The 27,813-nt window shown below is 43.4% G+C and overlaps 1 protein-coding gene across 3 annotated transcripts in view; it reads left to right on the top strand.

Annotated features, from left to right (window-relative positions):
- pcsk5b (proprotein convertase subtilisin/kexin type 5b) overlaps positions 1 to 25,844 on the top strand; it is a 63,979-nt gene extending 38,135 nt beyond the window's left edge. The window contains exons 16-37 of one of the 3 annotated variants that reach the window (XM_053870024.1): positions 570 to 763; positions 1,556 to 1,640; positions 2,843 to 2,946; positions 4,653 to 4,791; positions 5,175 to 5,290; positions 10,746 to 10,848; positions 12,041 to 12,177; positions 14,809 to 15,009; positions 16,133 to 16,201; positions 19,439 to 19,490; positions 19,560 to 19,705; positions 19,787 to 19,993; positions 20,193 to 20,276; positions 21,472 to 21,658; positions 21,718 to 21,932; positions 22,048 to 22,290; positions 23,555 to 23,788; positions 24,053 to 24,233; positions 24,291 to 24,508; positions 24,578 to 24,681; positions 24,753 to 24,957; positions 25,019 to 25,844. In XM_053870024.1, the coding sequence (XP_053725999.1) occupies positions 570 to 763; positions 1,556 to 1,640; positions 2,843 to 2,946; positions 4,653 to 4,791; positions 5,175 to 5,290; positions 10,746 to 10,848; positions 12,041 to 12,177; positions 14,809 to 15,009; positions 16,133 to 16,201; positions 19,439 to 19,490; positions 19,560 to 19,705; positions 19,787 to 19,993; positions 20,193 to 20,276; positions 21,472 to 21,658; positions 21,718 to 21,932; positions 22,048 to 22,290; positions 23,555 to 23,788; positions 24,053 to 24,233; positions 24,291 to 24,508; positions 24,578 to 24,681; positions 24,753 to 24,957; positions 25,019 to 25,425 (3,631 nt within the window). In that variant the 3' untranslated portion in view covers positions 25,426 to 25,844. Of the gene's footprint in view, positions 1 to 569; positions 764 to 1,555; positions 1,641 to 2,842; positions 2,947 to 4,652; positions 4,792 to 5,174; positions 5,291 to 6,773; positions 8,260 to 10,745; positions 10,849 to 12,040; positions 12,178 to 14,808; positions 15,010 to 16,132; positions 16,202 to 19,438; positions 19,491 to 19,559; positions 19,706 to 19,786; positions 19,994 to 20,192; positions 20,277 to 21,471; positions 21,659 to 21,717; positions 21,933 to 22,047; positions 22,291 to 23,554; positions 23,789 to 24,052; positions 24,234 to 24,290; positions 24,509 to 24,577; positions 24,682 to 24,752; positions 24,958 to 25,018 lie in introns of those variants that run through there. The other 2 variants (XM_053870023.1, XM_053870022.1) reach the window with 2 other exon arrangements.
- The last annotated feature ends 1,969 nt before the right edge of the window (positions 25,845 to 27,813 follow it).

The raw sequence follows: 27,813 nt of genomic DNA, 5'->3' as shown, positions 1-27,813 counted from the left end.
TTCAGGTCATTGTTCTTCGTGGATTTCAAAATTGAAAATGGCCATTGAAAGAAATTGGAGAAAGTTTGTGCTTGAAGACCACCAACTCTTTGCTCCCATTTCCTTTTCAAATCCTCACAGTTGCTCCGAATCATTATTTATTAATGTATACACCTTCGTGTTTAAGTCCCTTTGTAGTTGAAATTGTCACCACCAAAGGAAACACTCTAAACTGTATGTGTCAAACTGGAGGCCAGGGGGCCAATTCTTGCCTGCTGTGTCATTTTGAGGCCCGCAGGGGCTTTTTATTAAATAAATATTCAACAGTAATTTAAAGTGCCCTGAAACTAGATGAATTGATAGAAGATGGGCCTCTTAGATTAGACAAATATTTTCCAAGGTTTGGGCAATGAGGGCAGCTGGAAGGGATGATAACCTGTGTTGCTATCATCACCTTTGTGGAATTAGTAGACGATGGCCTGTTTAGACTGCGGTCAAGTGGCACCAGTTGAGTCTACAGATACATGTCTCCCCTGCATTAAACTGGTAACACTGTATTCTTTTCTAAGGCTGCGTGTTGTGTGTTTCAGAACCTGTGTGTCCGAGTGTCCCAGCGGCTTCTACCGTGACGAGCGAAGACGCTGCAAAAAGTGCTCCTCTCTGTGCGACACCTGCGTCGGCAGCCGCGGCGACCAGTGCACCTCCTGCAGGAACGGATTCCACCTCAACGAGGGCACCAACACGTGTGTGGCCACATGTGCCGAAAGCTTCTACCTCGACCATGGTACCGTTTCTCTTTAAAAGGCTTAACTACTAGTCATTATTCTTTACGGCTCTTACATGTTTTTAATTTATGGAATGACGCAACTTCAATAAAACCCCAAATCTAGTGCCTTGGCAGCAGCTCTGATTTCTCTTGGAAAGCTATTTCACTGCCCATTTATCAAATCCCAGAGTTGTCTGAGGGATCGCAGAGAGAGTTCAGATCTATTGCTTTTATTTTGTGCCTGAGGTTCCCAAAGAAGGGAGACCATCAAGTGCGGCAAGCTCTCTGACAGTTTTGGAAAATCTCTCCGGCACTTACATCACAAACGGTTGTCGTAACAGCTTTCCGTCAGTAACCCGCCGGGTGCCAATGTATCCTTGATGTAACGTCTAGCCAAAGTCTCGGCTAATCAAGAGCAGATTTCTCTGTAGCCACATTAAAATCAGGGCAGCTCGGCAGCCGCATCTAGACTCTTCATGGGGTTATTGTCGTGAACATTTGGCGCATGAGCTCTGGTGTGGCTCCTGACAGTTCGGTGCCCTTATAGACACATGTAACTAAAGTGGGCGGAAACCAGCTTTATTGTAGGTAGAAGTTTCATGATAGTGGAAATGTGAAACCTCAATGGTAAACAATTCAGAATCTAGAATGCATTTTAACCGTGAATAAGCTTATTGCTATTGCATTCCTACTGCACTTACAGTCTTCTGAGTATTCTGAGCGTTCGTTTTAGTGGACCCTCTCTTCATCTCTCCCCTGGTTTCCTGTTAAAGTTGTCTCACCTGTGTGCATCTCTGTGCTCCCTTCCAGACTCCAACATCTGCAGGAGGTGCCCGGAAAACTGTAAAAAGTGCACCACCTTCAACATCTGCACCGAATGTAAATCTGGCAGCAGGTAGGTCAACCATGCTGTGCTTCCCTCAGACGGGAAGGCTAACTGCACCTTAAAATCTAAATCTGATGCAGCATTTGTTCAATTCAATTGTCAACGCTTGATTTTGCTTTAGGTCTAAATGGAAAAACGTTTCTATTTACCGTCGTCAAGGCGACGCACACTCAAGCAAAGCTGCTCGACATTAAATTCCAAGATGAGCAATCGCAGTCGTACATTATTTATACGCCATATTTATTCAAGCTTATTGAAAGAGATAAATCAAAGGACGACACGAGTTTTATTAATGCTCTGTAATCGATAAATGGCTGTCATATAGGCCATGAAATATTTCCTTTCCCCTACTTCTCATAGTGAATTTGTCCAGGCCAAGACGACTAAAATAAGATTTCAAAACTTCCTGAAGAAAGTGTAGTCAAACGCTTCTTTCTAAAATTCAGTGAAAGCGCTTTAAATAAATATTTAAACATTCTAATTGTTGCAGCCTAAAACAACTATTCCAAGTCTAGTGTTTCTATCGCTCATTGTGGTCACATAAATTGCCACTTCCTGTCAAATTTATGAACAGTGGAGACTCCAAAGAACGTAAGAACTGACAGAATTTCATCGCCACTTCCAGCGCCGCCTCCTCAGACGGAGGATCAGATTGAAGCTGTGGACTTCAGGGCGTTTCAAAGGGCTGGAATTCACGATGGCTCATGAAGGAAGCACTTGTGAGGGGTTTAAAACATTGCGGTCTTGAATCCAACTTTTAAGTGCTCCCTGTAGCCAGAGGTGGAGGTGGGGACAAATGTAAGGCATAATTTCCTCTAAATGGCAGTGAGACCACATGAAGACACACGCTCACACACACACACACACACACACACACCCGTTGTTCATTCAGATCCCCGTGCATGCTCGGGTAGCAGCGGTGGGGGAAGAGAGGACCAGAGAAGATGGTTTCTGGGAAACACTAGCTAACAAAGACCAGCTGTTTTTCAGCTCAGCACCGCACGCTCGACAACCTGTCCTCGCTGCGACTTCGCAGAAAACCTGTTTCCTCATCGGCCCTTCCACATCTGGCGCGTTCTAAATCAGTTGTATAAGTCTGTCAAAACTGTAAACACGCTCTGAAATGTGTTGCGAGGCACCCTCACTCGGTTACAATGCACCTTAAATTAAAAAAAAAAATTAAAAGAATTCCTGAATTTGATGTTTTTCAGTCTTCAAGGAAACAAGTGCCTGATGACCTGTGAAGCAGGATCTTACTACAACGGCCACAGGCGAGCATGTGAGCCGTGCCACAGAGCCTGCGCCACCTGTGCTGGTAAGCTAGTCCTCACCTATTATTTCTATGTTTTTACAAATATATTTTCCATGAGATATTTACATGTTGCCCTGATGTGTTAAAAGGAGAGCTAAACCTCCATGAGTATATTCCTTTAAGATACCGCAGCGTTTTAGGAGTCCTGGAATTTTCCTCTGTAAACTCCTCAGCAAAATATGCTGCACAAAATTATTAGACTAGATTAGATTTCATTTGATTCGATTAGATGGCCTTTATTAGACCCACACTGGGGAAATTCAACGTGTCAAAGCAGCCACTGACAACAGACACAATGGCATTAACAAAGACATCCACAAAGCATCAGCATAAACAAAAAAAATCAGTTCAAGACACCAGCTATCAAACAACACAAGACATATAAATAGAAACAAATATCATGATCAAATAAATAAATATAGTATCATAAATTAAAGATGTAAAGATATATAAATGTTACATTTCTCTCCTATTGTTTGCATTTTTCCCTGTAAGATTATAATTTACAAGACACATTTATGGTCAGACCGAGTCACTTTGGAAGGTTTTGCTTTGTCTTTGTTCTCTGCGATTGTAATGTGCCATTATTTTGTGTAGATGGATCGGATCAACCACGCGTGTCTTCCAGAAACGCTGAACAAGCAGCCTGACCACTCTTACAATAGAAGTCGTTACAACAGCATTTGTCCTGGTGTCAAGATGCCACAGATGCCTGCAGTAGTGAGGGAGCGACCAGATAGTGATTTGTGTGAAAACTGGGTTTACTTTACATGTTGTATTGTTTGCATGTTTTCTTTGGTGCCAGTCCGACTTTGATCACTAACAAAAATACGTTCGGTCTACATCAGGCCGCAAGCGCCTCCTTAAGGTTTTTTTGTTTAACACCTTTGGGCTGTGAGGACCGCAAGATGCTCAGTTTTAATACATGAGCCACATAGGTGGCAGCAGTGTGTGACTGAATTGACTTGACTCTGTAAATCTGTGATAGCTAACAACTATAGAGAAGATGATGATAGAGAGATGAGAAGATGTTGCCCCCCGCCAACAGTAAAAACTGCTCAGGAAAGCACCTGTTGAAGCAGTTTTGGAAATTACAAAACATTTTACTTTCATTTACACTTATATCTTATTTGTAGTTTTATGATATTTAGACATAGTTTTATTATATCTATTTTATTCAGAAGTTTTTCCAATTTTCTCAACAGTTTACATCAAGTGTTTTTTTTTTCTTTAGTAATATGTTACTATGATGCACATGGTTTCATGTCATTTCACAAGATTTTGCTTTGTTTACATGTAGGTACATTAAATATGGTTGTTGATCACAAATGAAATCAGGTGTAATGAGTCAGTTCCACTGAATGGGCCCCGGGTCCATTTGTTCTGGGAAGAGTGGTCCCAGAGATCAAAAAGGTTAAGAACCCCTGGTCTACATCATTGTTCATGGTCAAGTACCTAATATTTCATTCCTGCAAAATAATGATTTTCATCAATTAGTCTGCTGTTCTGTACTTGAATGTCACCCAATTTCTAACTATAGTTTCATGGTCTTGAGTTTTCTGCCTTCTCCAAGTTTTAATGTTGCAGTGATGCAATGAAGTAGCACTGTTTCTGGATCACAGTGGACAACTGTGACCAGTCAGACACGTCGTCACTGGTTTATGAGGGTGTAACTTAAATAAACAAACAAACGTTCTGGCGTGTTGCAGGTACAGGCATCGAGGCCTGCACCAAGTGTGCAGATGGCTACTTGTTGGAGGACTGGCGATGTGTGGCGACCTGCAGCCTTGGCTACTACCTGTCTGAGCAGACGGCTGACGGCGGGCAGCTGCAGCGGTCTTGTAAGAAGTAAGTCCACGCATGGCTGGTGACCAATGCCCTGCTGCTTCATTTCACTCCCATAGTGCAACAGTTAGAGGAGTGAGATATTTAAATTGACTGTATTTTCAGATTGAGTGCAAGTGTCTCCTTGAAGAGTAGAGCAGCTTGTGCCACATATTTTATTGAGAAATGGACCAACACGCATGATGCTGATGCAGACACAACCAGACTTCTGTGAAATAATTTTATAAAAGATCTTTTATTTTTATTTCCCTTTATTCTTGAGAGGGAAGCCTCACCTTGATCGAGTCTTTAAGGCCACCCCCACAACGCGGTGTGAATGTCTGAAGAGCTCTTCATGTTCCAGCCTCTGCTGGCGAGTGTCTGACTCTCTGTCCAAACACTGTCAGGTGCGATCACAGTTGCTACGAGTGCTCGGGGCCTGGAGAGAGAAACTGCAGCAGCTGTGCCAGCGGTTACAACCTGGAGGCGGGAGCTTGTATGGTCAGCACCATCTGCAAAGATGGTGAGTTGTCAGCTTTCTTATCTAAGTAGATGGTCCTCGGGTGTTTAGCTCCTGGCTTGAGTAGGAATGCAACCTCGCTTTTGATATTCTTAACCAACACTAATGTCTTTTCAACAACAAATGGACGGATAAAAGGCAAATGAGCTGCTGGCTGGTGCAGAGCTAATATTTAACCCCTGTGCTCAGACTGAGCTGCTTGCTAACCAACTCACACACCTGGGAAGAAGCCAAACTCTGTGTTAATATCCAGTTTTGTCCTTAAACAACATGAGATAAAGTCGCTAGATTCTGCCTGGATGCTTTCACTCTTCTCTCCTGTCTCCTCTGCTGCTTCACCACTGCACCACTTTGCATGAGTTCCCTGCAGTTCGGCATGTTTTGACATATGAAGGCTTCAGCAGAACAAATCGCTGACTGAAGTGAATGTCTGATCATAAACTCTCCCACTAATTGGCGGCTTTCACCGCAAGTCTCAGTTCCATGATTGAGGAAACCAATCACTTTCATACCTGGAATGAGTCATGTTGCTGAAGATGAAATGATGAGCAGTGTTTACAACCCATCTGCCAATGTCTGTCCCACTACACTGTCAGTAACTGACCTGATTTTATTCAATCCAAAGCCCCTTGTTTCTTCAATGAGACTCAGAGTTAGAAGAGAAAAAGTCAGGAAACTACACGAGTGAATGCATCATCATTACATTTAAAAAATCTAGCGAAAATTCCTTTTAAAACAAGAAAGTCCATCCAGATGTGTGACGCCGTCTAGCATTCATAAATCGTATTTCGCAGTGGAAACACGACAACTGATCTTTTGCCACTTGATATCAATGGTGACCCAAGTATCTGGTCATTGTGGAGTCAGGAGTTCAGTGTTGCAGTAGCTGCGCACAATAAACTGTAAACTTTATTTTATCATATTATCAGTCCGGATATATTATCCTATGCTATGCTGCCCATTTCATGTAGAAGTAAAAGTAAAGGTAAATGTACGTTGAAAAATTAAAATTTAAAATGAAACATGTTATAGTTAAATGTGTAATGAAATAAAAATTTTCTGGATTAAAGTGCAGTTAAAGTCTGGAATATTCTGATAACTCAGGTATTTTCAGTCAGATTCAATATCTCACAATCATCTCAATATCTTACAATGAAATGTGTTTTTTTCCGAATATTTCAATTTTCTAATTGTGTGACTTTTTCTTTCTCCTCCTTTCTCTCTCTCTGTCTGTTTTCCCTCCCAATCTGTCTCCCTCTCTCCCGGCTTGGATCCAATCACTCACCTGGACCACGATTGTTTCTCGCCTCGATGAACGCCACCTGATTGGATCAAACCCCCCTGTGAAAACTCCACAATCATGCCATCTAACCGATCGGGTCCGCCCCACCTGCGTGCGCTCGTGTGTGTGTGTGTGCGCGCGTGTGTGTGATTGCTGGCCACCTTCATTTTCACACTGTATCTCCTCTTCCTGGTCTGTGGAAAGCAAATGAAGAATCTTGGGCAGAAGGCAGCTTCTGCGTGCTGGTTAAAAAGAACAATCTTTGCCAGAGGAAAGTTCTGCAGCAACTCTGCTGCAGAACGTGCTCGCAAAAGGGCTGACGGGACCAACCTGCCCGTCCTAGAGGGAGTCCGAGGTGAGGGGGGGGGGTGCACGAAGGGGCACAGGAAGCACCCCTCTTTCTCCAGCTCCCTCCACCCACTCGTTCACAGTCACATAATTTATAAGAGAATCTGTGCCTCTTAAAGGGACTGCATCGGAGGTGCGATGACAGGACTACAACAAACCTACCTTTTTTTCTGTACACATGTGGTCAGGGTGTAGAATGACTGGGACTCTCTTCAAGAACATGAAAAGAAGTGCACACAAACGAATAATGAGAAGAAAAAAAAATGTCAGTATTTTGTGACCAAAGCATCAATGCCAAAATAGTTGAACCTTCTTTTTCGTTGCCAGTGTAGGGAGCTAAGCTGAAGTGGATCCTGTGATTCTCTGAATATCCTTTTGGCTCCTCCCTCCTTTTCTGATGCTTGAAACTGAACATACTCTTCGAGACGCGCCCTGATTTTACACCTGTAAATAAACATCCAGTGCAAAACAGTTCATCAGACTAGGGAAAGGATTTTTTAGAGATGGACATGTACACGCGGAATCACTTGAAGTTACTGCTACAGGGTCACCAAATCCAAAACCACCATGCATGTTACCGACCCATCTCACGTTATTTAATAGGAATGCTTACTTCCCTCCTCGTCCTCTGTCCTGGTGTGAGGGAGGAAGCCTCTTCTGCTTTGTTCCATCCCAGAACACTTTGAATCATTCCGGAGCTTCAACGTTCTTCAGCATTCCTTCGTGAAGTGAATCAGTGAAATATCAATTTGACAACTTTTGAGCCCCGTAATTGTTGATGGTTTACAGAATAGCAACGTCCTCAACGGGTCAAATGTTTTGCTGCACACACTTCGCGTGAGCGGTCGACCGCTCCAGTCAAACCCAACAAAACAATCGTGAATTTTTTACCTTGCTTATTAATTGTTAGAACTTGAAGGCGTCCGAGCTGTAAGTGTCAAACATGTTAGCCAAAATTACAAGGTTGCTCCTGTCCTGTGTGTAAATCCACCTTTTTTTTTTTTTTCCTTTTTTTTTTTTTTTTCTCGGATGGTGCTGGCTTCTATTTAAGAACAGATTCTATTTGTGTGGGTTTTCGGAAACCTGCTTGAGTATTAGACTGTTGTTCTGTCAACTGATGATTTGTAATAAAGATTGATGAATCCCCCGTTTTGGTTAACAAAAGCGAATTCTTGGTCATTGTTTAAGATGACTGGATTTTAGATTGCGTGGTAGTCTACACACACACACACACACACACACACACACACACACCTCATATAAAAGCTGTTTCTAATTGTGTACCTGTGACATATTTGTGATGATGCATTATTAATGTTACTCAGAGTCCTAGTTTTTTTTTTTTTACTTAAATGTTCATATTAAAATGTTTAATCTGTTCATGTTTTTGTTTTCCTTCACCACACCAAAGTGCGTCAGTCGATCCTGACTTGAGCGCAGTGATGACATCTTTGTCATTCCGGGCGCCTCTTCAGTTTATCAGATTGATTAAAAGGGAGTGGCGGGCTCCACCGGCAGAGAGCCTGAAGTGAGACGTGGCCTCCATGACAGTGTGCTGGAGGTGAAGGGGGGGAAAAAAAAAAGGTGGCTGATCCGAAGACGCGCAGTTTAATCACAGCCCCGCTGACATGAGAGAGCGTGCGCTGCTGCTTGGAATTCATCACCAAGTCTGGAGCGCATTTACTCCACTTCAGCGTTTCTCAACATGGAGCAGAGATTAATGTGGAGAAACTCTGGGGGATGCTGTTTAAATAATATTGACTCGTACTTAATTGGGTTTGTCTGCTGGGGCGCGTGCTCGTCGCTCAAGAAGAAGCTTAAAATGAACCATCTTTTTTGGTTTGGTAAATCTACTGTTGGCCTGAAGAGCACTGTGAGGTGACCGCATTTTTACCTGAATGCGAAATTGTTATTTTTGCATATTGTTTAACAACATGGCAATATATGACTTTGTACATTTTAAAATGTAAAACAAACAAAAAAAAAAGCAACTGCACTTGTCTGTCTTCCCCATAATTGACTGGCCCTCAGTCCAGAGTGCCAGATTGACTGCCACAAAGGGGATAAGGGTCAAAAAAAGAAATGAATAATGAATGAGTGCACGGGGCTCATGGTGTTCTCCCGTACGTGCCAGTTCCTGGGAGTTGATGTTGACTTCAGTGTGACGTGTCAACCTCTCACAAGGTCAACTGAGGACACTGGAGAATTTTAACTCCCCCGAGTGAGCAACTCTGACTCCCTGCTGTGGGAATCTTAAAGATTGAACTCCCTCTTGAGAAGACTGGTCTCCTGTGTGCACGAGCGACGTTGACGGCGGCGTTGACTCTCTGTTGTTGTCTTGAAAGCAGCTGCCTGTTTTTGTTTCCAAACAGAGGCTTTTTGTTTTGGGAGGAACAATTGAAGGAGCCACCAGGCTTAACAGACCTGCACTGAGGCAAAGAGCCGCAAAGTTTGGGTCGATCTGCACTAGCTAGATACAAGGTTTCCTATCTGTGTTTTGAGAATCAGAATCAGAATCAGAATCAAATTTATTGCCATGGTCTGAGCTGAGCTGCATAGTTGCCTGTTTCTTTAATTTCCGTCCCAAAAAGGTGAGTTAAAGCTCCGGAAGTGTCCAAGTGCGCCTGTCCCTGAACTTTCGCCAGCCGTTTAACCCAGTTATGGTCATGCCATGTGCTGTTATGTTGTATCTGTTGTATTATGTATCTGACAACTGTGGACGGGCACTTAAATTTCCAATGGGGCCATCACATGATCTACTGTGACTGTTGTGAAGGCCTTCCACGCCTACAGACAGAAGAGAAATAGTGTTGAATTTAACTCAAATTTTGTTACTTTAATAAGATAAAACAAGGCTAAAATAGTTACTATTCTACTTATGCCTTGACATCATATGCTTACAATACATTATCTGATTATTATACTATTTTATTTACACATTATTCAAATATCGGTCATAAATATTGGAAGTCATTTTTAGTGGTGAATATCTTGGTAACACAATGGATAAGACATTTAAATATTAGCTATAAAGGCATTGTTTTACATCTTTTCACCCCACTGTCTCTACTAGCTTTGCAGTAACTTTTGTAGTTTTGCAGATCAAAGGCTGCATGTGGCCCCTGGTCCACGCTTTGCACACCTCTGTCATGCTGGTACCAGGATTGAATTAAAATAATATCACAGCTTTGATCTTGAGCACAGACACAGAACCATTTTATTACTCCTGTCTATCCGTAGCGTTGGACTGAGCCACAGAGAGATCAATAACACAGAACAATTGCTCTAGTGAGGTGATGAACAACAACATTGTCTGTGTTTCACTCAGTGTTGCTTCCCAGACTGCAGCGCGGCGCACAGCTGTTTCATATTCAAGTGCAGCCAGCTGTCAGAAAGTGGTTATCTTCAGTGAAGATCCTCACATGGATCTGATCGACGGATGAGAGCTTTCCTGGTTCAGATCTTTGTCTGAGTTGTACTTGCTTCATCGTGAAAATCAAATAGAGGTGGGAATGAATTTGAGATGGAAAAGGAGTAGATGCTTTTGTCAAGTGAAAGTGGACAGTTGCGTTCCAAATATTGTGTGTTTTAGTCACATAGTTTTAGTTAAACACTATTTACTAATCTTAGTAGACACGGGTTGGCACAGACAATGAGGAAAGGAGGACTTTCAAGATCACTGAACAACATGGTGTCTTAAATATCTCACCATTAAAATGACTGCTTAAAGTGGTGATAGTGGTTACTATCACAGATAAATTTAAACAAGTATCCTCACCATGTTGACTGTGAATACAATGACTTTTCAAAGCTGTTTTGTTCCTGCAGGTGAGTACGCGAGTCGACACGGAGAGTGCCGCTTGTGCTACCTGACCTGTCAGGAGTGTTCAGGTCCTGAGGAAGAGGACTGCACCAGCTGCCCACCCACACGGTCAGACACACTTGCATGTGTTCCTCAAACTTCAGGCCTGTCCGGGGCAAAATGGTTGAAGCTCTTAGAACTCGGGATGCTCCGATCGATCGGTCACCAATCGCAGTCGGCCGGTGAAGGCTGATCACTACCTGTCCCTGCCGATCCCAACAACCGATCACGTGTGACAGCCGGAGCTCTGATGAAGCCCTGCTGGTTGTGACGCGTCCGCTCCTACCTACTCGCTGCTTAGTCAGCAGCAGCATGTCTGCTGTGGAGTTTCTTTCTGTCTGTCATTTAAAGTTTGCATCCTCCAGCACATACACAGGGAAATTCTATGCAGGGAAGCGCCATCAAATGAAACACGCCATTTAACGGAGCAGGGAGAGTTTTCCAGGCTCATGAAAGTGAGACCACTGGTTCCTCAGCAGCAGGCTGTTAGCGTGGCTAACGTTAAGCTAATTGCCCAAAAATAACTGTTAATTTCACCGAGCTAGATGACCAGCCTTTCTCAAGTGTTGTTTACATGGAGACAGAAACGACTGGATCCGTCGCCGTTTTGCAGTCAGGTGCAGCGTTCGTCAGCCACCTGAATCTGAAACTTTTAAAAATGTCCGGAATGGAAACTTTCATAAATGCAGTGCTCTCTGTCTCGCAGTCCTGCTACAAGCAGCCAATGTGTAAATATTTCATGGACATAGAGTCTCCAGAGATTCACCTAGCTGCACCGTCTCACATGGAATTAAATGTGTTTCAGTCGTCCTTTTGACAGATTAACTGTTGTATTCTGCAAGTTTTTTTTGCCTCCTTGAGGAGGTATATAAAAACGTGTCTGAATTAAAATGATTTAATGGTTCATTTTTACCACATCATGTACACAGAAGGTCTCATCATATTGATTACATATCAATTCATTGTCAATCCATGTGATCGGTATCGGTGAACGGCAGCAAAAACCCTGATCGGATCATCCCTAGTTAGAACAGCAATAAGTGTTTTCATTTGTTTATCATTGTGATTAAACTAAGGAAGTCAAAACTTTGTGGTTAAACTTGAAATAATATAGATTTATAACTTTTTTTTAGATTTTACTGACCAGAAGTAAATGGAATGTTCTTCATACATCATTGAATAAATGTATTTGTTTGGGAAGTTAAAAAGTGAAATGAAACAACAAAGTGCCTTTAGTTAGCCGCTGAACTTGTTCCTGCAGCTTCTTCTCAGATGGCAGCTGTGAGAGCCACTGTCAGCGAGGCTGGTACCCGATGGAGCGGCAGTGTCATCGCTGTCACCACACGTGCAGCGAGTGCACCAACGAAGGGCCGGACTCCTGCAGCAGCTGTGACACAGGTGCCAGATGAGTCTCCTGGCCTCCATCTTTTGATTTCACTTCTGAGTTTTCACACGTGGCCATGCCACCATCTTCACTTCCATTTCCTGACAGGGACGTGTTTCCTCCTGCTTCAAAAGTGTGAACGTATATATTCATCGCTCCACTTCCTTCCCCATTAAAATCCGCACATTATTACCTGTGATCTGACACCAGGTCGTCGGCTGCTGCCGTTTCAAACCCATTTATCGCACCGTGACTGGAATAGAAGTGGAATCGTGCTTTTTCATAAATTCACATGGATCAGGTCGAGGCTCATTTAAGCCCGACTCCCCCAATCAATCCAGTCAAGGTAAATTAATCAAATTAAAGCGGCGAGGCAGCCAGCGCCCGCAGATAGATCTGTCTTAAAGTGGAAATCACTCACTTATTGGCTGCGTCCTCGCCAGGAGGTCGCCGCACATCAGTCACTGCAAACTTTTTTACGAGTTCACTGCAGGAGTGGGCAAAGTTTCGGGGACTTGGAGGGAACTTGGAGGCGAAGGTGCGTTGTTGTGATTCATTTTTGTCATTCATCAGTTGCTAGAAAGAAGTGTCGTGGATCTGCTCCGAGGCCTGTTCCTGGTGGCACTATGGCTTATATCAGCCACCATGGTTACATGACGGTCCAGAAAGCCGAATTATTGCTGTACTCGATCTTTTAAAATGCATATAAATAACTAGTTTCTCTTCGACAGACTACACTACCTGGATAATGCAGTAAATGGCTAGACTCAACCTGCAGGTAGCTCTTACGCTCGACTATGATCTGGTGATTTGCAACGGTAGTAAACAGTCTGAACAGTCAATTCCTCAGGAGGAAGTGATGTAAAACTGTATATACATTGGGACTCACACACTCACTGATCTGAAGCGTGACTGTTGTGTGAATATTTGACAGTGATATTAAAACCAGATCAGACTGTGGTTCTGATTTTTTCTCTCTTAGTTGTTTATCAAGCTTCAACAAGTGAAAGTTAGTGAAGCGTTTCACGTTGTTATGATCTTGACTAACTAATGTTCAAGTGTCATGTATGTCGAGCATTATTTTTTTTAATAACATTATTTATTCGAACGACATCATACAATACAGACACACTTTCACATAATTTCTTCCACTTTTATCAACAAAAACAAAATTTCTAACCCCATTCCTTGCTCCTTTCTGTCTTCGACAGACATCCTTCAAAATGTGAATCATGTGTTAAGCAACAACAAAACTGACAAAAGTACCAGCGAGAGAATGTAGAGGCAAACCAAACAAAGTGAGCAAAAATAAATCTATGAATTGAGATGTCAAGCATTATTTAAGCAGCGTGAAGTCATTTGAATTCATGAGAGCAGAGTCAACACAAGTCGCTCCAGACCACTCTCAGATGTAGCCAGTCCATAGTCTGTGATTTGGTACTTAAATACTGCAAAGTATATGGTGTTTCAGAATACACACAAATGAAAAGTGATCAGCCCATTGACGTCACACATGGATTTTAGCCTTTATTTAACCAGTATAAAACACAAAAACACTGTGATTCGAGACCGATTCCAATGATGAAGACAAAGTACACCCTGCTTCATCCTCAGGCAATAAGAAGTGTCACCATGAGTCAAAGTGATGTTATCAAACATGTCTTGCTCGTAGTTAAAAAGGAGACGTCTGGAATTTTACCGAGGTTTGTCATTTTTGCCGTAACAGTTACATTCCTATCAGTGAGTCCGGTATTGCTGTCTGAGAATGCTCTATCTTCACCATGTCTGACCTGTCTGTCTGTCACACGCTCCCTCACTTGTGAACAAAAAGTAATACTTGAACTCCTTGACTTGGAAAAGGAACCCATTCCCAACCTGCAGAGGGAATTCCAAGCTTATCTGACTGTGATCCATGGTCTCCAGGAGCTGATCCTCCTCCTGACACGCTTGGTTGCCAATTCAAGGACTGTCTGAATTATTCTAGAAAACATTTACCCAAATTTGACATGTATCTTTTGTTCCCAACTGAAGTATGAAAAACAGCTATTTTCTTAAGTCTGAAATGCACAACCCTGTAGAAGAAAGCCAGACGTTATTAGAGTCTCCAGCTGAGCAAATATCCACCTGAAGGAGACTGTAATAACCGTGTTTATCACTGCGCCACAGACTGTATTATGGCTGTCAGAGCCAATGTATTTACACCAGGGAGATTCGGCACGGTCCATACACACCTGCCTAAACACACACATGCTCAGAGACACCAGGCAGTCAGCTCTGAGATTAACAGCAGATTTCCTCTGCACTTACACTCACAAACACCGCCGCTCCACTCTCACTTGTGGCTGGCGACTTTGTCAGACTGTTTGCAAATGTGGTCGGGTTTAATTGCAGGTCTGTCTGAGACTCGTTGAGACATAACAATAATAGCACCATGAGACCCTCCATCTGTCTCCATGCATGCCTTTTCTCTATCATAACAATCCAGACCGCCTCTCTTATCTTCGCCCGTCAGCACTCGCACACACACGGAGTCCAGCTGATCTTCACACCTCCGTGATCTTTCAACACCACAATGAAAGAGCTGCTGACAGAAGTGAAAGGAATCGAGACCTGACAAACGTGGTCATTCTGCTTCTTTCTTGCAGACAAGTTTGGAGCGTCCAGGTATCTGTTCCAGAGTCAGTGCCTGGAGGTGTGTCCCGATGGGCACTTCCACTCTGCGCAGCACGTCTGTGAGTCCTGCCCAGCCGACTGCCTGGTCTGCTCGTCGGCAGCCGTCTGCCAGCACTGCAGCTCGGGCTTCAGACTCCGAGATGGTCGCTGTTCTCCGCTGGTCTGCAGCTCAGGTGGGCCTCATTCAGACTCCACACGGGATCAGGGTGAGCCAGCGGCAGAGCCTCTGTGCTTCTCCTGTTATCATTACAACATGAATTTATTTCACACCATGACCTTGTCTTCAGTTTTCCAAGGGCACTGCATTGGGTGAAATGCTATGAGACCAGTCACAGATCAGTCCAAGATTTAGCCCAAACACAAACAGAGTGTACAAACTTCACACAGAAAGAACCCCAGTATGGCCCCTACTGTTGGTGCCTTCTTCTTGCATTGAAGCTGCACCACTCACCACTGAACCACCCAACTGCAATGAACACTGGAGGCATGGCTCATTACATGTGTTTATTTATGTGAAGAATCATTAAATAAAATGTATATGAAACAAAATGATGTATGATTAAAATCTACATATTTTATGCATATAATGTTATGGCATAATTACACTATTACACTATTTCATAATATCTAAGAAGTTACGTTTAAGATGACGTTTAAGATCACATTAGTCACAGTATATAATGTGACTCCTCGACATCCTACTTGCTTTCTGACCCCCTCACCTTCCTGAACATTCAGGTCCATCTATGTGTCTCTTCATTCCTCCTCATTCGCTCACAGCTTCCTCTCAAAACTCACCTCTTGTGATGGACCCTCTTTGTCTTCCACTCTTGCTTTATCCAACCTGGAAGTTGAGCTTCAGTACCTTGACAGAAAATACAAACATCAATGTAACTCCCTGTGTGTCTAACTGCAGAGGTGGTGTGGTTTCTAACCATTTCATACTTTCAAATGTCTAAAGCACGACTTTGTTCGACCCGAAAACCACAAATATTTTCCACTCCGGCTCACTGGTATCTGCCAGACCTCCTGCAGAACAACGGCGGCCACAAAATAACTAGTCTGCGTGACTGATCAATCAGTCTATCACCGAAATGTTCTGACTGCCAGTTGATTGATTGCACGGTGCGGCTCCAGTCATCGCCTCATCTCATAATAATAGTGATTCACTTGGCATTTCTCTCTCACATTACTTTAAAAAGAAAAAAAGAAAGCGTTCACCATCCTCGAACGCATGAGAGCGTCATAACATAAACCTCTGAATCCCCTCTGTCCTGTCTGGCCTGCTCTCACCAGGGGAGGTTGCCAATGTGGAGCATGAGGACTGCGTCCCCTGTGAGGAAGGCTGCCAGCAGTGCCAGCGCAGTGAGTGCTCACCGCCGCCCACCTCTCCTTTCCCACTTGAATTAAACCAACAAATATTTGAGTCGGTTAAAGCTTTGCCCCGGGGCAGTTTCAGGTTTGTCTCCAATCTCAGAGACATTCAAGAGTCATACATTTCAACAACAAAATATTGTTTATTTTGCATCAGTTTGACAATAGCACCATAAATCACGATGGTGGCTATATTCAAGTTTTTCTATCGCCGTATTTAAACTAAAGCTCTTTTAATCTCTTGAAAATATCTGTATAAGAATTTCACTTTTATAAGAATTTCAAACCTGGTCATTGTGTAGCAATAAACATCCCTGAACTAAAGCAAACAGATGCTTTTGTTTGCTTTTGTTCAGGGATTCCTCCATGTTTGTTGTTGTTGTTATCGTCCTAGCTGCCACGTGGTTTTACTACTTTTACATCAACTTTAGTTTTTTTTTTAATTCAGAGCAGGATGTGTCAGATGAAGTGTGAGATGTAGTCAGATGCTGATTTTTAAGCCTGAATTTCAGTAACCATTAGCGGCTATCGTGTCGCTACAAGAATGCAGGGACACTTTTAACACCCCCCATAACATTCTTCAAAATTGTCCAAAGTGCTGTTGTGGTGAAGACGGAAGCCTATTATGTCATTATGCTCTCGGGGTGGGTGCAATTCCTCGTCTACACTCTCTCAGCCCCACTGCTCGCCGCCCACCTGCTCTTTCACTCATCGTCACGTCTGCCAGTGGATCCGGGGAAGTATGCAGAAGTTGTTTTGTTTGTGTGTGTTTTCATGTCCCTCTCCGGAGCACACATCTCGACACATGAAATATCCTGCAGCGGATGTGTGAAGCTTAAGCGCCACTGGCCACCTCCTCCATAATGTCCGCTCTCAATGGCCCACACTCCTCGTACAAGTCCCAGAGTGCACTGCAACACTCTTAAGTGCTTGTAGCATTTGTAAATCAATTGAAAAACAAAACAAAAAAAACTTAAAGCATCAACTCATAAAGGCAGCCCAGTGTAATCTAAGATCACCGCAGTTGAATTTCTTTAAAAAAAATTGCCACTGATAAAGGTGACATTTTTTCCAAAGTCTACAATACTGAGCCCCAGAATTCAGTGAGCTTTAAATTACATGACATTACATGTCCTGTACTTGTCCCACAGTGGGGAATTTCAATGTCACAGCAGCCAATGATAAGAAAGACACAAAAAATAAAAAATAAAAAAACATCAAAGATGTCCACCAAGCATCAGCACACAAAAAACTCAAAAAATGCAACAACAAAAACTGTGAAATCTCAAGCTATAAAACAACAGAAGACAAACAAATAAATAAATACCCTTAATAGATAAACAAATATTGTACATTATTGGTAGACTGATCCTGCGCACAGCCCTATGACACTTTAAAAATCAGTTGCATATCAATGTTGTAACAGAAACTATTCTAGAGTTTAAATATGAACTGTGCATCTAATCCTGTAATTAAAAAAAGAAACCTTCATAATACATGAAGATATTTCAATAAAGCTTCCAGGGTTGGTTTGAAAGGAGCTACAGTAACTTCGAAGTGATTTGATTCTGGTCGTGTTCTGTAGGACTCCAACCTTTCTATAGAGCTCACTAGTCCTTTCAGGTCACGTGACCACCACCATTGAATAACTATAATAAATGTGTTCTTGGTGACTAAATAATGTGTATTTACCAATGAACAGATGGTTTGATTCATTCTTCATTGTCCTGCTGGGACGGTGCGTGCTGATGGAGCTCCTGAACGCTACTGCCACCTGTAGTCCGATTGTGCACATTGCACTCGAAATATATTTCACCCAAATAATGTAGATAAAAGAGATGTTGGGCAGTAACATCAAGTGACAGATTGGGTGAAAATAAGTGGCCTGGCTGAGGGTAGACAACTGTACCACGGTTTATCATTTTACCATCCCTTGTACAACTCTTGGTCTTAACAGTGTGGAGGAGTGTATCTGCGGACCACCATGAACTGCCTCGTGGTTTGTCTGATAGACGCAGAGGTCCTGGGTTCCACTGCCATGTGCAACAAGACTCTTATCAGGGGTCACCAAACTGGCACCCACTGCGGCCCTTTCTACAACTGTTTGGTGACCCCTGCTTTACGTCCTAAACCTTAGTCACCTCACCCTATCAAAGTGAGGGTGGGACAAACAGCTGGCAAACCGATGACGTCCCTCTAGTGTTGTGAGAGAGGCCCCCCCAGTTTTGCTAAACACACACGTTCTCTGGTAGCATAAGAACCTGCCGGATGGAGTCCCTGGAGCTGCCCTCCCACAGTGAGGCCCAGACAAGGATGTCAACAATCCTGAACACCTGCAACGGACATTACTCACGGTGCTGGCTAGTTGCTTGATATTATTGATGTTGACTGCCCGGCCTTTTTCTGGACGCAGTAATAGATGTAAACAGAAGTACTTGGAGAGTGTGTCGATTTTAGAAGGGCCACAAAACGTCCCCCGCGGTGAAGTGCTGGTGTGTCGTGTGTCAAGTAAAAGTCTAAACATTCCACAAGTGCGTACCTGAGGATGAGCGTGTGCCAACTTTGGTGCAGACTCTTAATACCAAGGCAGGCACTAGCTTCTCTCTCCTGAACAGACGCAGCCTGGAGGCATGAGTTCGGCCTCTCTCTTGTTGCCTTCGTCTCTCTGCTTCGATGAGCAATCGCTTCCACAGGTAGAGACTTGTCCCCCGCCGGAGCAGGAGCCAGTGCTGCAGCTGGAGGGAGACAGATGGAGGAATGAGGTGTGGGGGCCGATGTTCCTGCAGAGGTTATTGTCCTGCTGGCCAAACTGGTTATTTCGTTTCCGGCTGACTTCCCTTTTCTCATAAGACCCCCGCCTCCCCCTCCTTGGATGCTTCATAGTTGTCCACTTGAGAGTGGAATGGTGGCTGACGGTGACTAGCAGGGAAGGTGGCGTGACTTTTCCAGATGTTTGTTTACGAGACTCAGCCTGCGATCTGCTGACTGTGGCAATCGTTATTAAACTGAACTAAGAAAGGACTGAAGGCCAAGGACTGTCTCCTTATAAGAGCGCTGTACAGTGTGAAATCTTTCGCGTGATGAGAGTGCCACCTGCTGGTCAACTGAGGCAGTGCAACGCTGCAAAAAAGGGGGGGAAACAATGCAAATGTTCTTTGTTTTATGGTGGTGCTAAACTAAAGGTCACCCAGAGTGTATGAAATAACAAATGTTCCTTTTCATTCATAGATGATGAGGAGCAAGTCACTCACTGCCTGAAATGTGAAGATGGTTTCTACCAGTGAGTCAGATTTCTCATCCAGTTTGAGCTCAGCCCCTGCGGCGTTGTAACGTCCCGTCCAACTGGCAGGTTGGGAGGTGACTGTCATCACTCCTGCCCGGACCGAACCTACGACGACAATCGGCAGATGGTTTGTGCTCCATGTGAAGACAAGAAGTGTGAAGTGTGTGACCAGTCCCAGTGCTACTGGTGTGAATCAGGATTCTACGTCTCCGGTACCAAGTGATTTTAAATCTTCATTTTAAAATCCCAAAAGCTATTTGGTGAAACTGAGGAAGAATTGTGTTTGTGTCCAGATGGGGAGTGCGTGGATCACTGTCAGGAGGGATTCTATGTGGACCAGTCGAATCAAGAATGTGAGCCGTGTCACCGGAACTGTCGGAGCTGTGGGGGACCCGGGTATGACGACTGTGACTCCTGCGAGGACACGTTCACACTCAAGAATGGGGAGTGTTTGACCAACCCTCAGATGGACTCCTGTCCCGAGAAACACTTCAGAAATGGTACGCATAGTCACTCTCCAACTTAACATCACTCCTGGATGGAGCCACCCATCTCACCTCTGTCTTCCTCCTCTCCGAATCCCAGATACCTCCCTCTCCAGCATCTCCACATGAGCTGTTCCTCTTTTGTATCTTCTTCTACAATACACAGCCTTTTCTTATTTTAAACTGACATCCAATATTTTTTCTTTGTCTCCAGATGAAGGGGACTGTGAGATGTGTCACTCTTCATGCCAAATGTGCTCAGCAGCTGGGAAGACCGACTGCATCACCTGTTCACAAGGTAGGACATTTTGAAAACCATTGACTTCTGTGGCCCATTAAGTCAGTGGGAGTTTTCATTTTATTGATTTGTATTCTGACACTCTGCTGTCACATTAAACCGTGGCATCATTTATCTTATATATACATACACACACACACACATATATATATATATATATATATATATATATATATATATATATATATATACATGTTTCAATATTTGACACCAGATTGATTGGTTATGACATCGCATTGTATAATGTGGTCAAGTGGAGCGCTGAAAAATACACTATTAATCTGCATTATTTGGATCAATTCATCATTTTTAGTTAGTCACTCTATTTGGTATTTGAATTAAATCTCATGACTTTGAAGGCACATATATATATATATATATAAATGTATATATATATATATATATATATATATATATATATATATATATATATATATATATATATATATATATATATATATATAGTTAGTGTCATTATTTGTTCACATATGTACACACACACACTTGTATTTTTATCCTTGTCATTGTAAGGTTTCCATAACCCTTTCCCCAGCCTCTCCCCCTAAACCTAACCATGCAAAACAACAAATGGCTAACCTCAACCAGGACTCTGAACCAAACTGAAACCCAATCATAATGACCCAACTATTTGGAAGTCTTCCTCCTCAAATTGAGGCTTAACCTTGTGGGGTCCGGCCAACTGTCCCCTCCAAGTCATACGGTCCTCACAAGGGTAGTGTTTTGTCATGAACAGGTAGTAGGATAAACAAGCCCACGTCACACACACTAAATGACTCAAGGAGAAGTAAGCAGTAATTATTATTAGATTATAATATAGTAATAATAATGACTCTGTAATATATCATAATGACACTCATATTATTATGACTGTTGCTGTTATTGTATAACCTAGTTTTATGTATGCGTGTAATAGTCATGCATCATTATTAAGGCACTGTATTTAATCGCCATTATTTTCTTTCTCACTGCCTCATGTTCATGTTCTGGGTTCCATTCTCTCCAGCACCACTGCTGGTGATTCTGTTGCCCACCTAGTTCAGGAGATGAGGTGTGAGGTAATGATCCGGTTCCCTAGTTTGGTAGGAACGCGGGGACAAAAGAGGAACAGTGGCCAACATGACGTTCTGCCTTTCAACACTGTCTGCCAGCCACTCCTTTGTTTCCTCCCCGGCAGGTCTTTACCTGACGGCTCGACAGACCTGCACTGCTCGCTGTCCCTCCGGGACTTTTGCTGACGCGGCGTGGGGCCACTGCAGCGACTGCTCTGAAGGCTGCGTCATGTGTCAAGACCTCCGCAAGTGCCAGCGCTGTCGGACTGGACTCTCCCTGCAGGACGGGGAGTGTGTGACGGAGTGCAAGAGGTGCTGCCTCCCGCTATTTGGGATGACCGCTCGCTCTGAGCTTTGCTTCTGATCTCCAGAGGGTTTTCACAGGCTGGTGTGTGCCAGCCTTGCGCTCCAGGATGCTCCTCCTGCCAAGAGAGCGCCACCCGCTGTCTGAGCTGCGACAAGAACAAGCTCCTGCTGGAGTTCTCCTGCACTGCTCACTGTCCTGAGGGATACTTTGGCCAAGAGCAGAAGTGTGTCCGCTGCCCACCTCACTGTAAAGAGTGCAATCAAGACAGACTCTGTCAAAGTGCGTTAGTTTAGACTGAAATATTGTGGTGATACTACACTCAGCAACCTGTTTATCATCTCAGATATACAGAGATTTGTTTGTTTACGAAGCCATGTTGCATGTCTCTTTCCAGAGTGCACTGATTTCTTCTTCCTCCATGAAGACAAGTGTGTGGACAACTGTCCACTCGGCTTCTTTGCCACTGACAAACAGCAGCAGTGTGTGAGTTGCCATGCCAATTGTGCCTCCTGTGATGGACCAGACAGCGATGACTGCATCACGTGCAGTAACCCAAAAGCCGTCCGCTACAACGGAGATTGTCTGCCTCGGTGTCCGACCCGGACTTACTACGACGGCTCAACCAAGGAGTGCAGAGGTGAGCTGCGCCACGGTGGTTCATGTGCCGTGTAACTCAAGATCAGACCAACACATAGTCATCTAGACAAGGGGTGGGCAACTGAATCTCCTCTAGAGCCACAGTGTGAACTGGGACTGTTGTGAGGGCCCATCAGGCCAGGAGAAGGACGGCGACGACAACAAACCATGATGGTTTGAAAAAAACATCAAAATATACGCTGAAGTAACAAGGAAAAGTATGGACCTAAGCAGATGCACTGGAAGTGAGGATGTTAAGAGTAAATATGACTTGAAACCTGTAAAAATCTCTATAAATCATAATAGAACTATGGAGCAAACTAAGAAAGGTTATGAAATGAAAAAGAAACAAAAGAAGAATTTCTTTAGTCCTATATTCCCAGCTGAACTACAGAATAAATACAGGACAAAGAAACTATGAGAAAAATCAGCTTTAGTCTGACCTCATGAGGGCCACAAAAATACCGGTAAAGGGCCATATATGGCCCTCGTGCCATACTTTGCCCAGGTCTGATCTAGACCCACAGTTCTTTTGAAGCTTCGTCACTCCCCCTGATGCAGAAGGAGCTCTCGTGCTCCACTGTGGACAAGTTTCAGACACATTGTTGCCACCTGCTGTCCCATTCGCTTCACTGCGATCAGCAACATTTCAAATGCTGCAAAACTACAAAAGACACTACTCTTGCAAAATCATTCATTACTGTTTGAATTGAGGCTTTAACTCATGACTTCCTCTTAGGTCTTAAAGTCTTTTTTCACTCATCACCCCATCTGTTTTTCTTCCCACAGACCTTAATAGCCATACTGAAATGTTAAATAAAATCCGATTTTTTTTCATAATTAAAGTTTATTTATATGTCTCTTGTCCCTCCAAATTATTAAATGAAATATATTGAATAAAGTCCCTGTTGATCATATTCACGTTTATTTAAGTTATTCACTACTTCCAATATTAATACAGAGAATCTGCATATGAACCCTCTAAAATGAAATAATAATATATAATAAAATAACATATTTTAATCATGTAATGCTGGAATTAAACTTTGTCCATTTTTTCCGTGTTTTGTAGTATTTTAGTAACAAATTCAAAAATAAAATAATTATAAAAATTGAAATATTCAATAAAATAATTAAAAGATAAATTGAGAAAGATAAGATATTGGATTAAAAATAAATTACAGTATGACTTGTCAGAGGTCTGTGCTCTCTCTCGAGTGTCTTTCTAGTTATTTAACTCACCGACTGGATTTGCGTCTCCTCAGATTGTGCCAGGTCGTGTCTCACCTGCTCCGGACACGAGCCCTCGTCCTGCTTAACATGTGACCCGGACAGAAGAAGGGATAGGAGCGGACACTGCGTGTGGTTAAGCGACTGTGCTCTGACATCGTATCTGGACCAGAACGGGAAGTGTAAGAGCTGCCACAGCGCTTGCCACCGCTGCACCGGTCCCGGCAAAGACCACTGCCTCAGCTGCAACGCTCCCCACTTCCTCCTCAGTGAGTCCCTCTGTGTTGCTAAATGACGGTCTGAAGAAAGATCAGTGAAGCTTAAACGTAATGGTCTTTATTGATGTGACGTGTTCGGGTATTACAGGTATATACTTTAATACTATTAAAGTATTTCACTTTAATGTCAGCTAGCTCCACGAGATTACAGCTAATGTGGGCCGTATAAAATGACTCGATGGACCGGATCTAGCCCCCGGGCATTGAGTTTGACACCAGGTTTTAAGCGTTCCAACACGTGTTTATGTCTCTCAGACGGCACGTGTGTGGCGCAGTGTCCGCTGGGTTACTATGCCGAGGTCAAGGACGAGCGAGTGTGTGAGCGCTGTCACTCCAGCTGTCGGACCTGCTCGGGCCGCCACAGCGTCCAGTGTCTGGACTGTAAAGCGGGCTCCTTCAGGCTGGGGAGCGGCTGTGTGGACGACTGCCCCAAAAGGTGAGACGCAGCAAGTCCTTCTCTCTTCCTCTACCGTTGAATACGTTTCTCTCTCAGCCACTTTGGGAACACCAGCACGATGATCTGTGAGAACTGCGACCCCTCCTGCACCCGGTGCTCCGGTCGGGGGAACAAGAGGTGTCTGAGCTGCCGGGACGGCTACCTCTACTTCAGGCAGCAGGGCCAGTGCTTGAAGAGCTGTCCGCAGGGTTACTACACTCACAGGATCTACGGAACCTGCAACAAGTGTCACCCCACCTGCAAGACCTGCTCCGGTACCGAACCCGTGTGAGCGCGTACCTCCTTCCTCCTACATGTTCTCTTGACGTTTTCGCTCCGTCCAGGCGAGGGGGCCCTCTCCTGCCTCAGCTGTTACCCAGGCTACACACAGATTGGAACAAACATTTGTGAATCTGTGTGTTTCGTGGGCTTCTACGCTGCCTCTCAGGTGTGTTGCAGTCAGGCCAATGAAAGACAAGCTTCTGATCTGTTGTGATACACAGTGGCTTTCCTTCACAGAAAACAGAGTCTGGTGAACCCAAGTGTCAGGCCTGCGACGCCTCCTGCTTGGAGTGTCGGGGCCCCGGCATCTGGAACTGCACCCAGTGCCGCGCTTCCAAGGTCCTGGCTGATGACGGCCGGTGTTTGACCTGCTGCGGCGACGACGAGCTCCACAACAAGGAAATGATTTCCAGAGAGTGCTGTGTCTGTCAGGCCTCGGCAGGTAGCTACCGACATGTTACTCAGGTTTGTTTGCCAATAATCTCTCACATGTCTCCCCCCAGTCGACTGCGTCCTCGGAGCAAACTTTGTGATCGGGAGCTACGACGAGTTGGAGCCAGGAAGTGGCAAACCCCAACTCTACGTCACCATCTTGGTTCTGCTGGTTCTGTTGGTGGGCGCCGCACTGTTCGTCTTCCTCCAGGTTCGCTCCAAGTACCTCTCCCTCATCCCTCTGACCAGTGGCTACAAGAAGCTGGTAACACACGGACCTGTGGCCGTGCAGCAGCACGCCTCCCCCTACGGCGAGTACAGTGATCCCATCATAGACCGCGACGACGACGACGATGAAGAGGACGAAATAGTGTACATGGGACAAGACGGGACGGTGTATCGGAAAAACAAGTACGGGATGTTAGAGGACGACGAGATGGAGATGGAGTACGATGACGAAAGCGTCTCGTACCGATGAAGGAAGAGCTCTGCTGCATAACTGGACTGTGTTTGAGATGTTTGCGTCCATTCAAATGATACTTCATGATGATCTGAAAAAGAAATGTAATGTTGCATTTAATGGTTGAGGTGATGTAAAATGTTGATCCCAATAAACCTACAGATATTTATTAAAAATCAGCGTCATTATTGGGCTGATGACATCCTCAATGTGCAGCTACATCTGTAACTGAGTGGTGTTTTTATTACGTTCACACTGTTCTGTGTTTTACGTTTCCTTGTTCCTGATTTTTTTCCCTTGAATTTATTTACATTTGTTCTTGAAAATATTTTTTTCTTTTAATTTTGTTCTATTCTAATTGTTATTCATTTTTAACTGAATTATGCATTCATAATTTTAATTTTCTAACATTTGTAATCTAAATATTTTTTAACACAAAACCACATTTTCTCTAATTTTTTGTGCTAGTCATGACTACATTAATGCTTTCTATTTTCTTGTTAATTATTAATTTATTTGGTCCTTCTTTTCCTCATTCTAATCGCACATTTTCATATTTTTAGCTTCTTTTTGAGTTTCACAATGATGCCCTTTTTTAGGTAGTTACTGTTCCTTTTCATTTGCGAGTGAAGGTGTATTCATTTGATTTTATTGTTTGCTTTTTATTGTCAAATTTCTATTTAATTGTATGTTAAATTAAAAATGTCAATGGTCAACTTCATGTCTTTGACAACACTTTATTTCCAGTCAACGTTTTCTTCCCTGCCAAAAAAAACATATTCCTCCATAATATCTGACTTTTTACATTTTTTTTTTAATTTAACTTTTTTTGCAATGGATGTTCTCCTTCCCTACATTCAACTTTTTTATTCTTTTTTTTAAACCGTCTAATATAGCAAGGTATATTGCTTTTGTCCTTCTATGTCCAACTTCTGTTTGCTTGTGGTCAGCTTTGAAGGAAGAAAACCCTTACTATAATGCCTTGCAGCCTTTTTACAGCTTTTGTTTTTCTTTTAGGATAAAAACGACACATGTCACGCCGGACATACTTTCTTTCCGCCTATTTTACTGGTCATAGTAATAATAATAATAGTAATAATAATAGAATAACTGAGTAATAAAGGGTATTGACGCTCTGAATGATGAACTTCGAGCAACCATCTTAAAACTTGACAAACAAATGCGACTCTATTTCTGGGAGTGATGATCAAGACAGCTTGCACTCACGGTTATTATGATTATCTCCAGATCTGTAAATAATCCGACTACGATGGTCTCTTGTGGCCTGGGGCCCTGGTTCGGTGAATAAATCACAAGGAAATCGGATCATTTATGGTTAGCCGAACGACGCATGTGACCTCCAGAGTGAACAGACGCCGATACAAACTCAGAAGAGAGTGAGATCTTATGAGGCGTTAAATATGGAATTTCTATATGTGTGTGTGTGTGTGTGTGTGTGTGTGTGTGTGAAGTTGAGGAGTTAATGGCAAATGAATCTCACAGTTTGTATCTGTTCTAAATGTATCTTAAAGGAAGATTCTAACAAGACCAGAGTGGCCAGTAATGCTTCCCTCATGCAAACATTGGTTTACTCCAACAACCCAACATAGCATATACTGTCGAGAACATTCTTTATAATAACCTCAGATGCTCTGAAAAGGTACAAAAACATGCTAAAAGCATAAAATTCTAAATCTTCCTTTACGTATGATAAATATCAGATACAGATTAATCGTGAGTTAACTCATCTTAAGTGCGATTAATTGAGATGAAATCTTTTTATCTATGGACAGCCCTAATATATAAAAGTAACATCTGACTCAAGACCAGGATCGGTTCTGACCAACCGGTCGTAAGTCAAATTGGACGTAAGTCGAAATAGTTGATGCGAGGGTTACGTACTACTGCAGTGGTAGATGGCTGTGTGAGAGTGAGATGCTGGGATACTGTGCTGCTGTAACTGTTGTACGCGATGCCGGGCTGCCGTGCCAGACATTGAATAAAAAAAAATAAGCATCTGCTGGCCGTGGTCGTAAGTATGGGTGGATGTAAGTCGAGCAGGCCGTAAGTCGGATGTTACTTGGATAGCAAACATGCAAAATCTCAAGTACATTTCCATCTTTTTTTCCCATTAATTCTTCCGTGAGATTTTTTTTTAGGTTTTTGAAGCCGTGAACTATTATTTCTCTTTTGTCCTTGACAAGTCTGAACCTTTCAGCCAGGGGCGGGGGCTGGTTCTCACAGGCTGCACCTGCAGAGATCGGCGACAAGACAGACGGTGTGGAGTTAGGAAAACATAGCTCCATGAGACAGCCCGTAGACTCAACAGTCCTCAGCCCTCGGATTAGGTTCCCTGTGTGAGAATGTGTTCTGGTTATGAGATTCTTGTGAATATGTTTTCAAAAA

Source organism: Synchiropus splendidus, chromosome 7 (assembly GCF_027744825.2).
Source record: "Synchiropus splendidus isolate RoL2022-P1 chromosome 7, RoL_Sspl_1.0, whole genome shotgun sequence".
Classification (NCBI taxonomy): Eukaryota; Metazoa; Chordata; class Actinopteri; order Syngnathiformes; family Callionymidae; genus Synchiropus; species Synchiropus splendidus.
The sequence above is the reverse complement of the archived record's forward strand: the minus strand, read 5'-3'. Positions and strand labels throughout refer to the sequence as shown.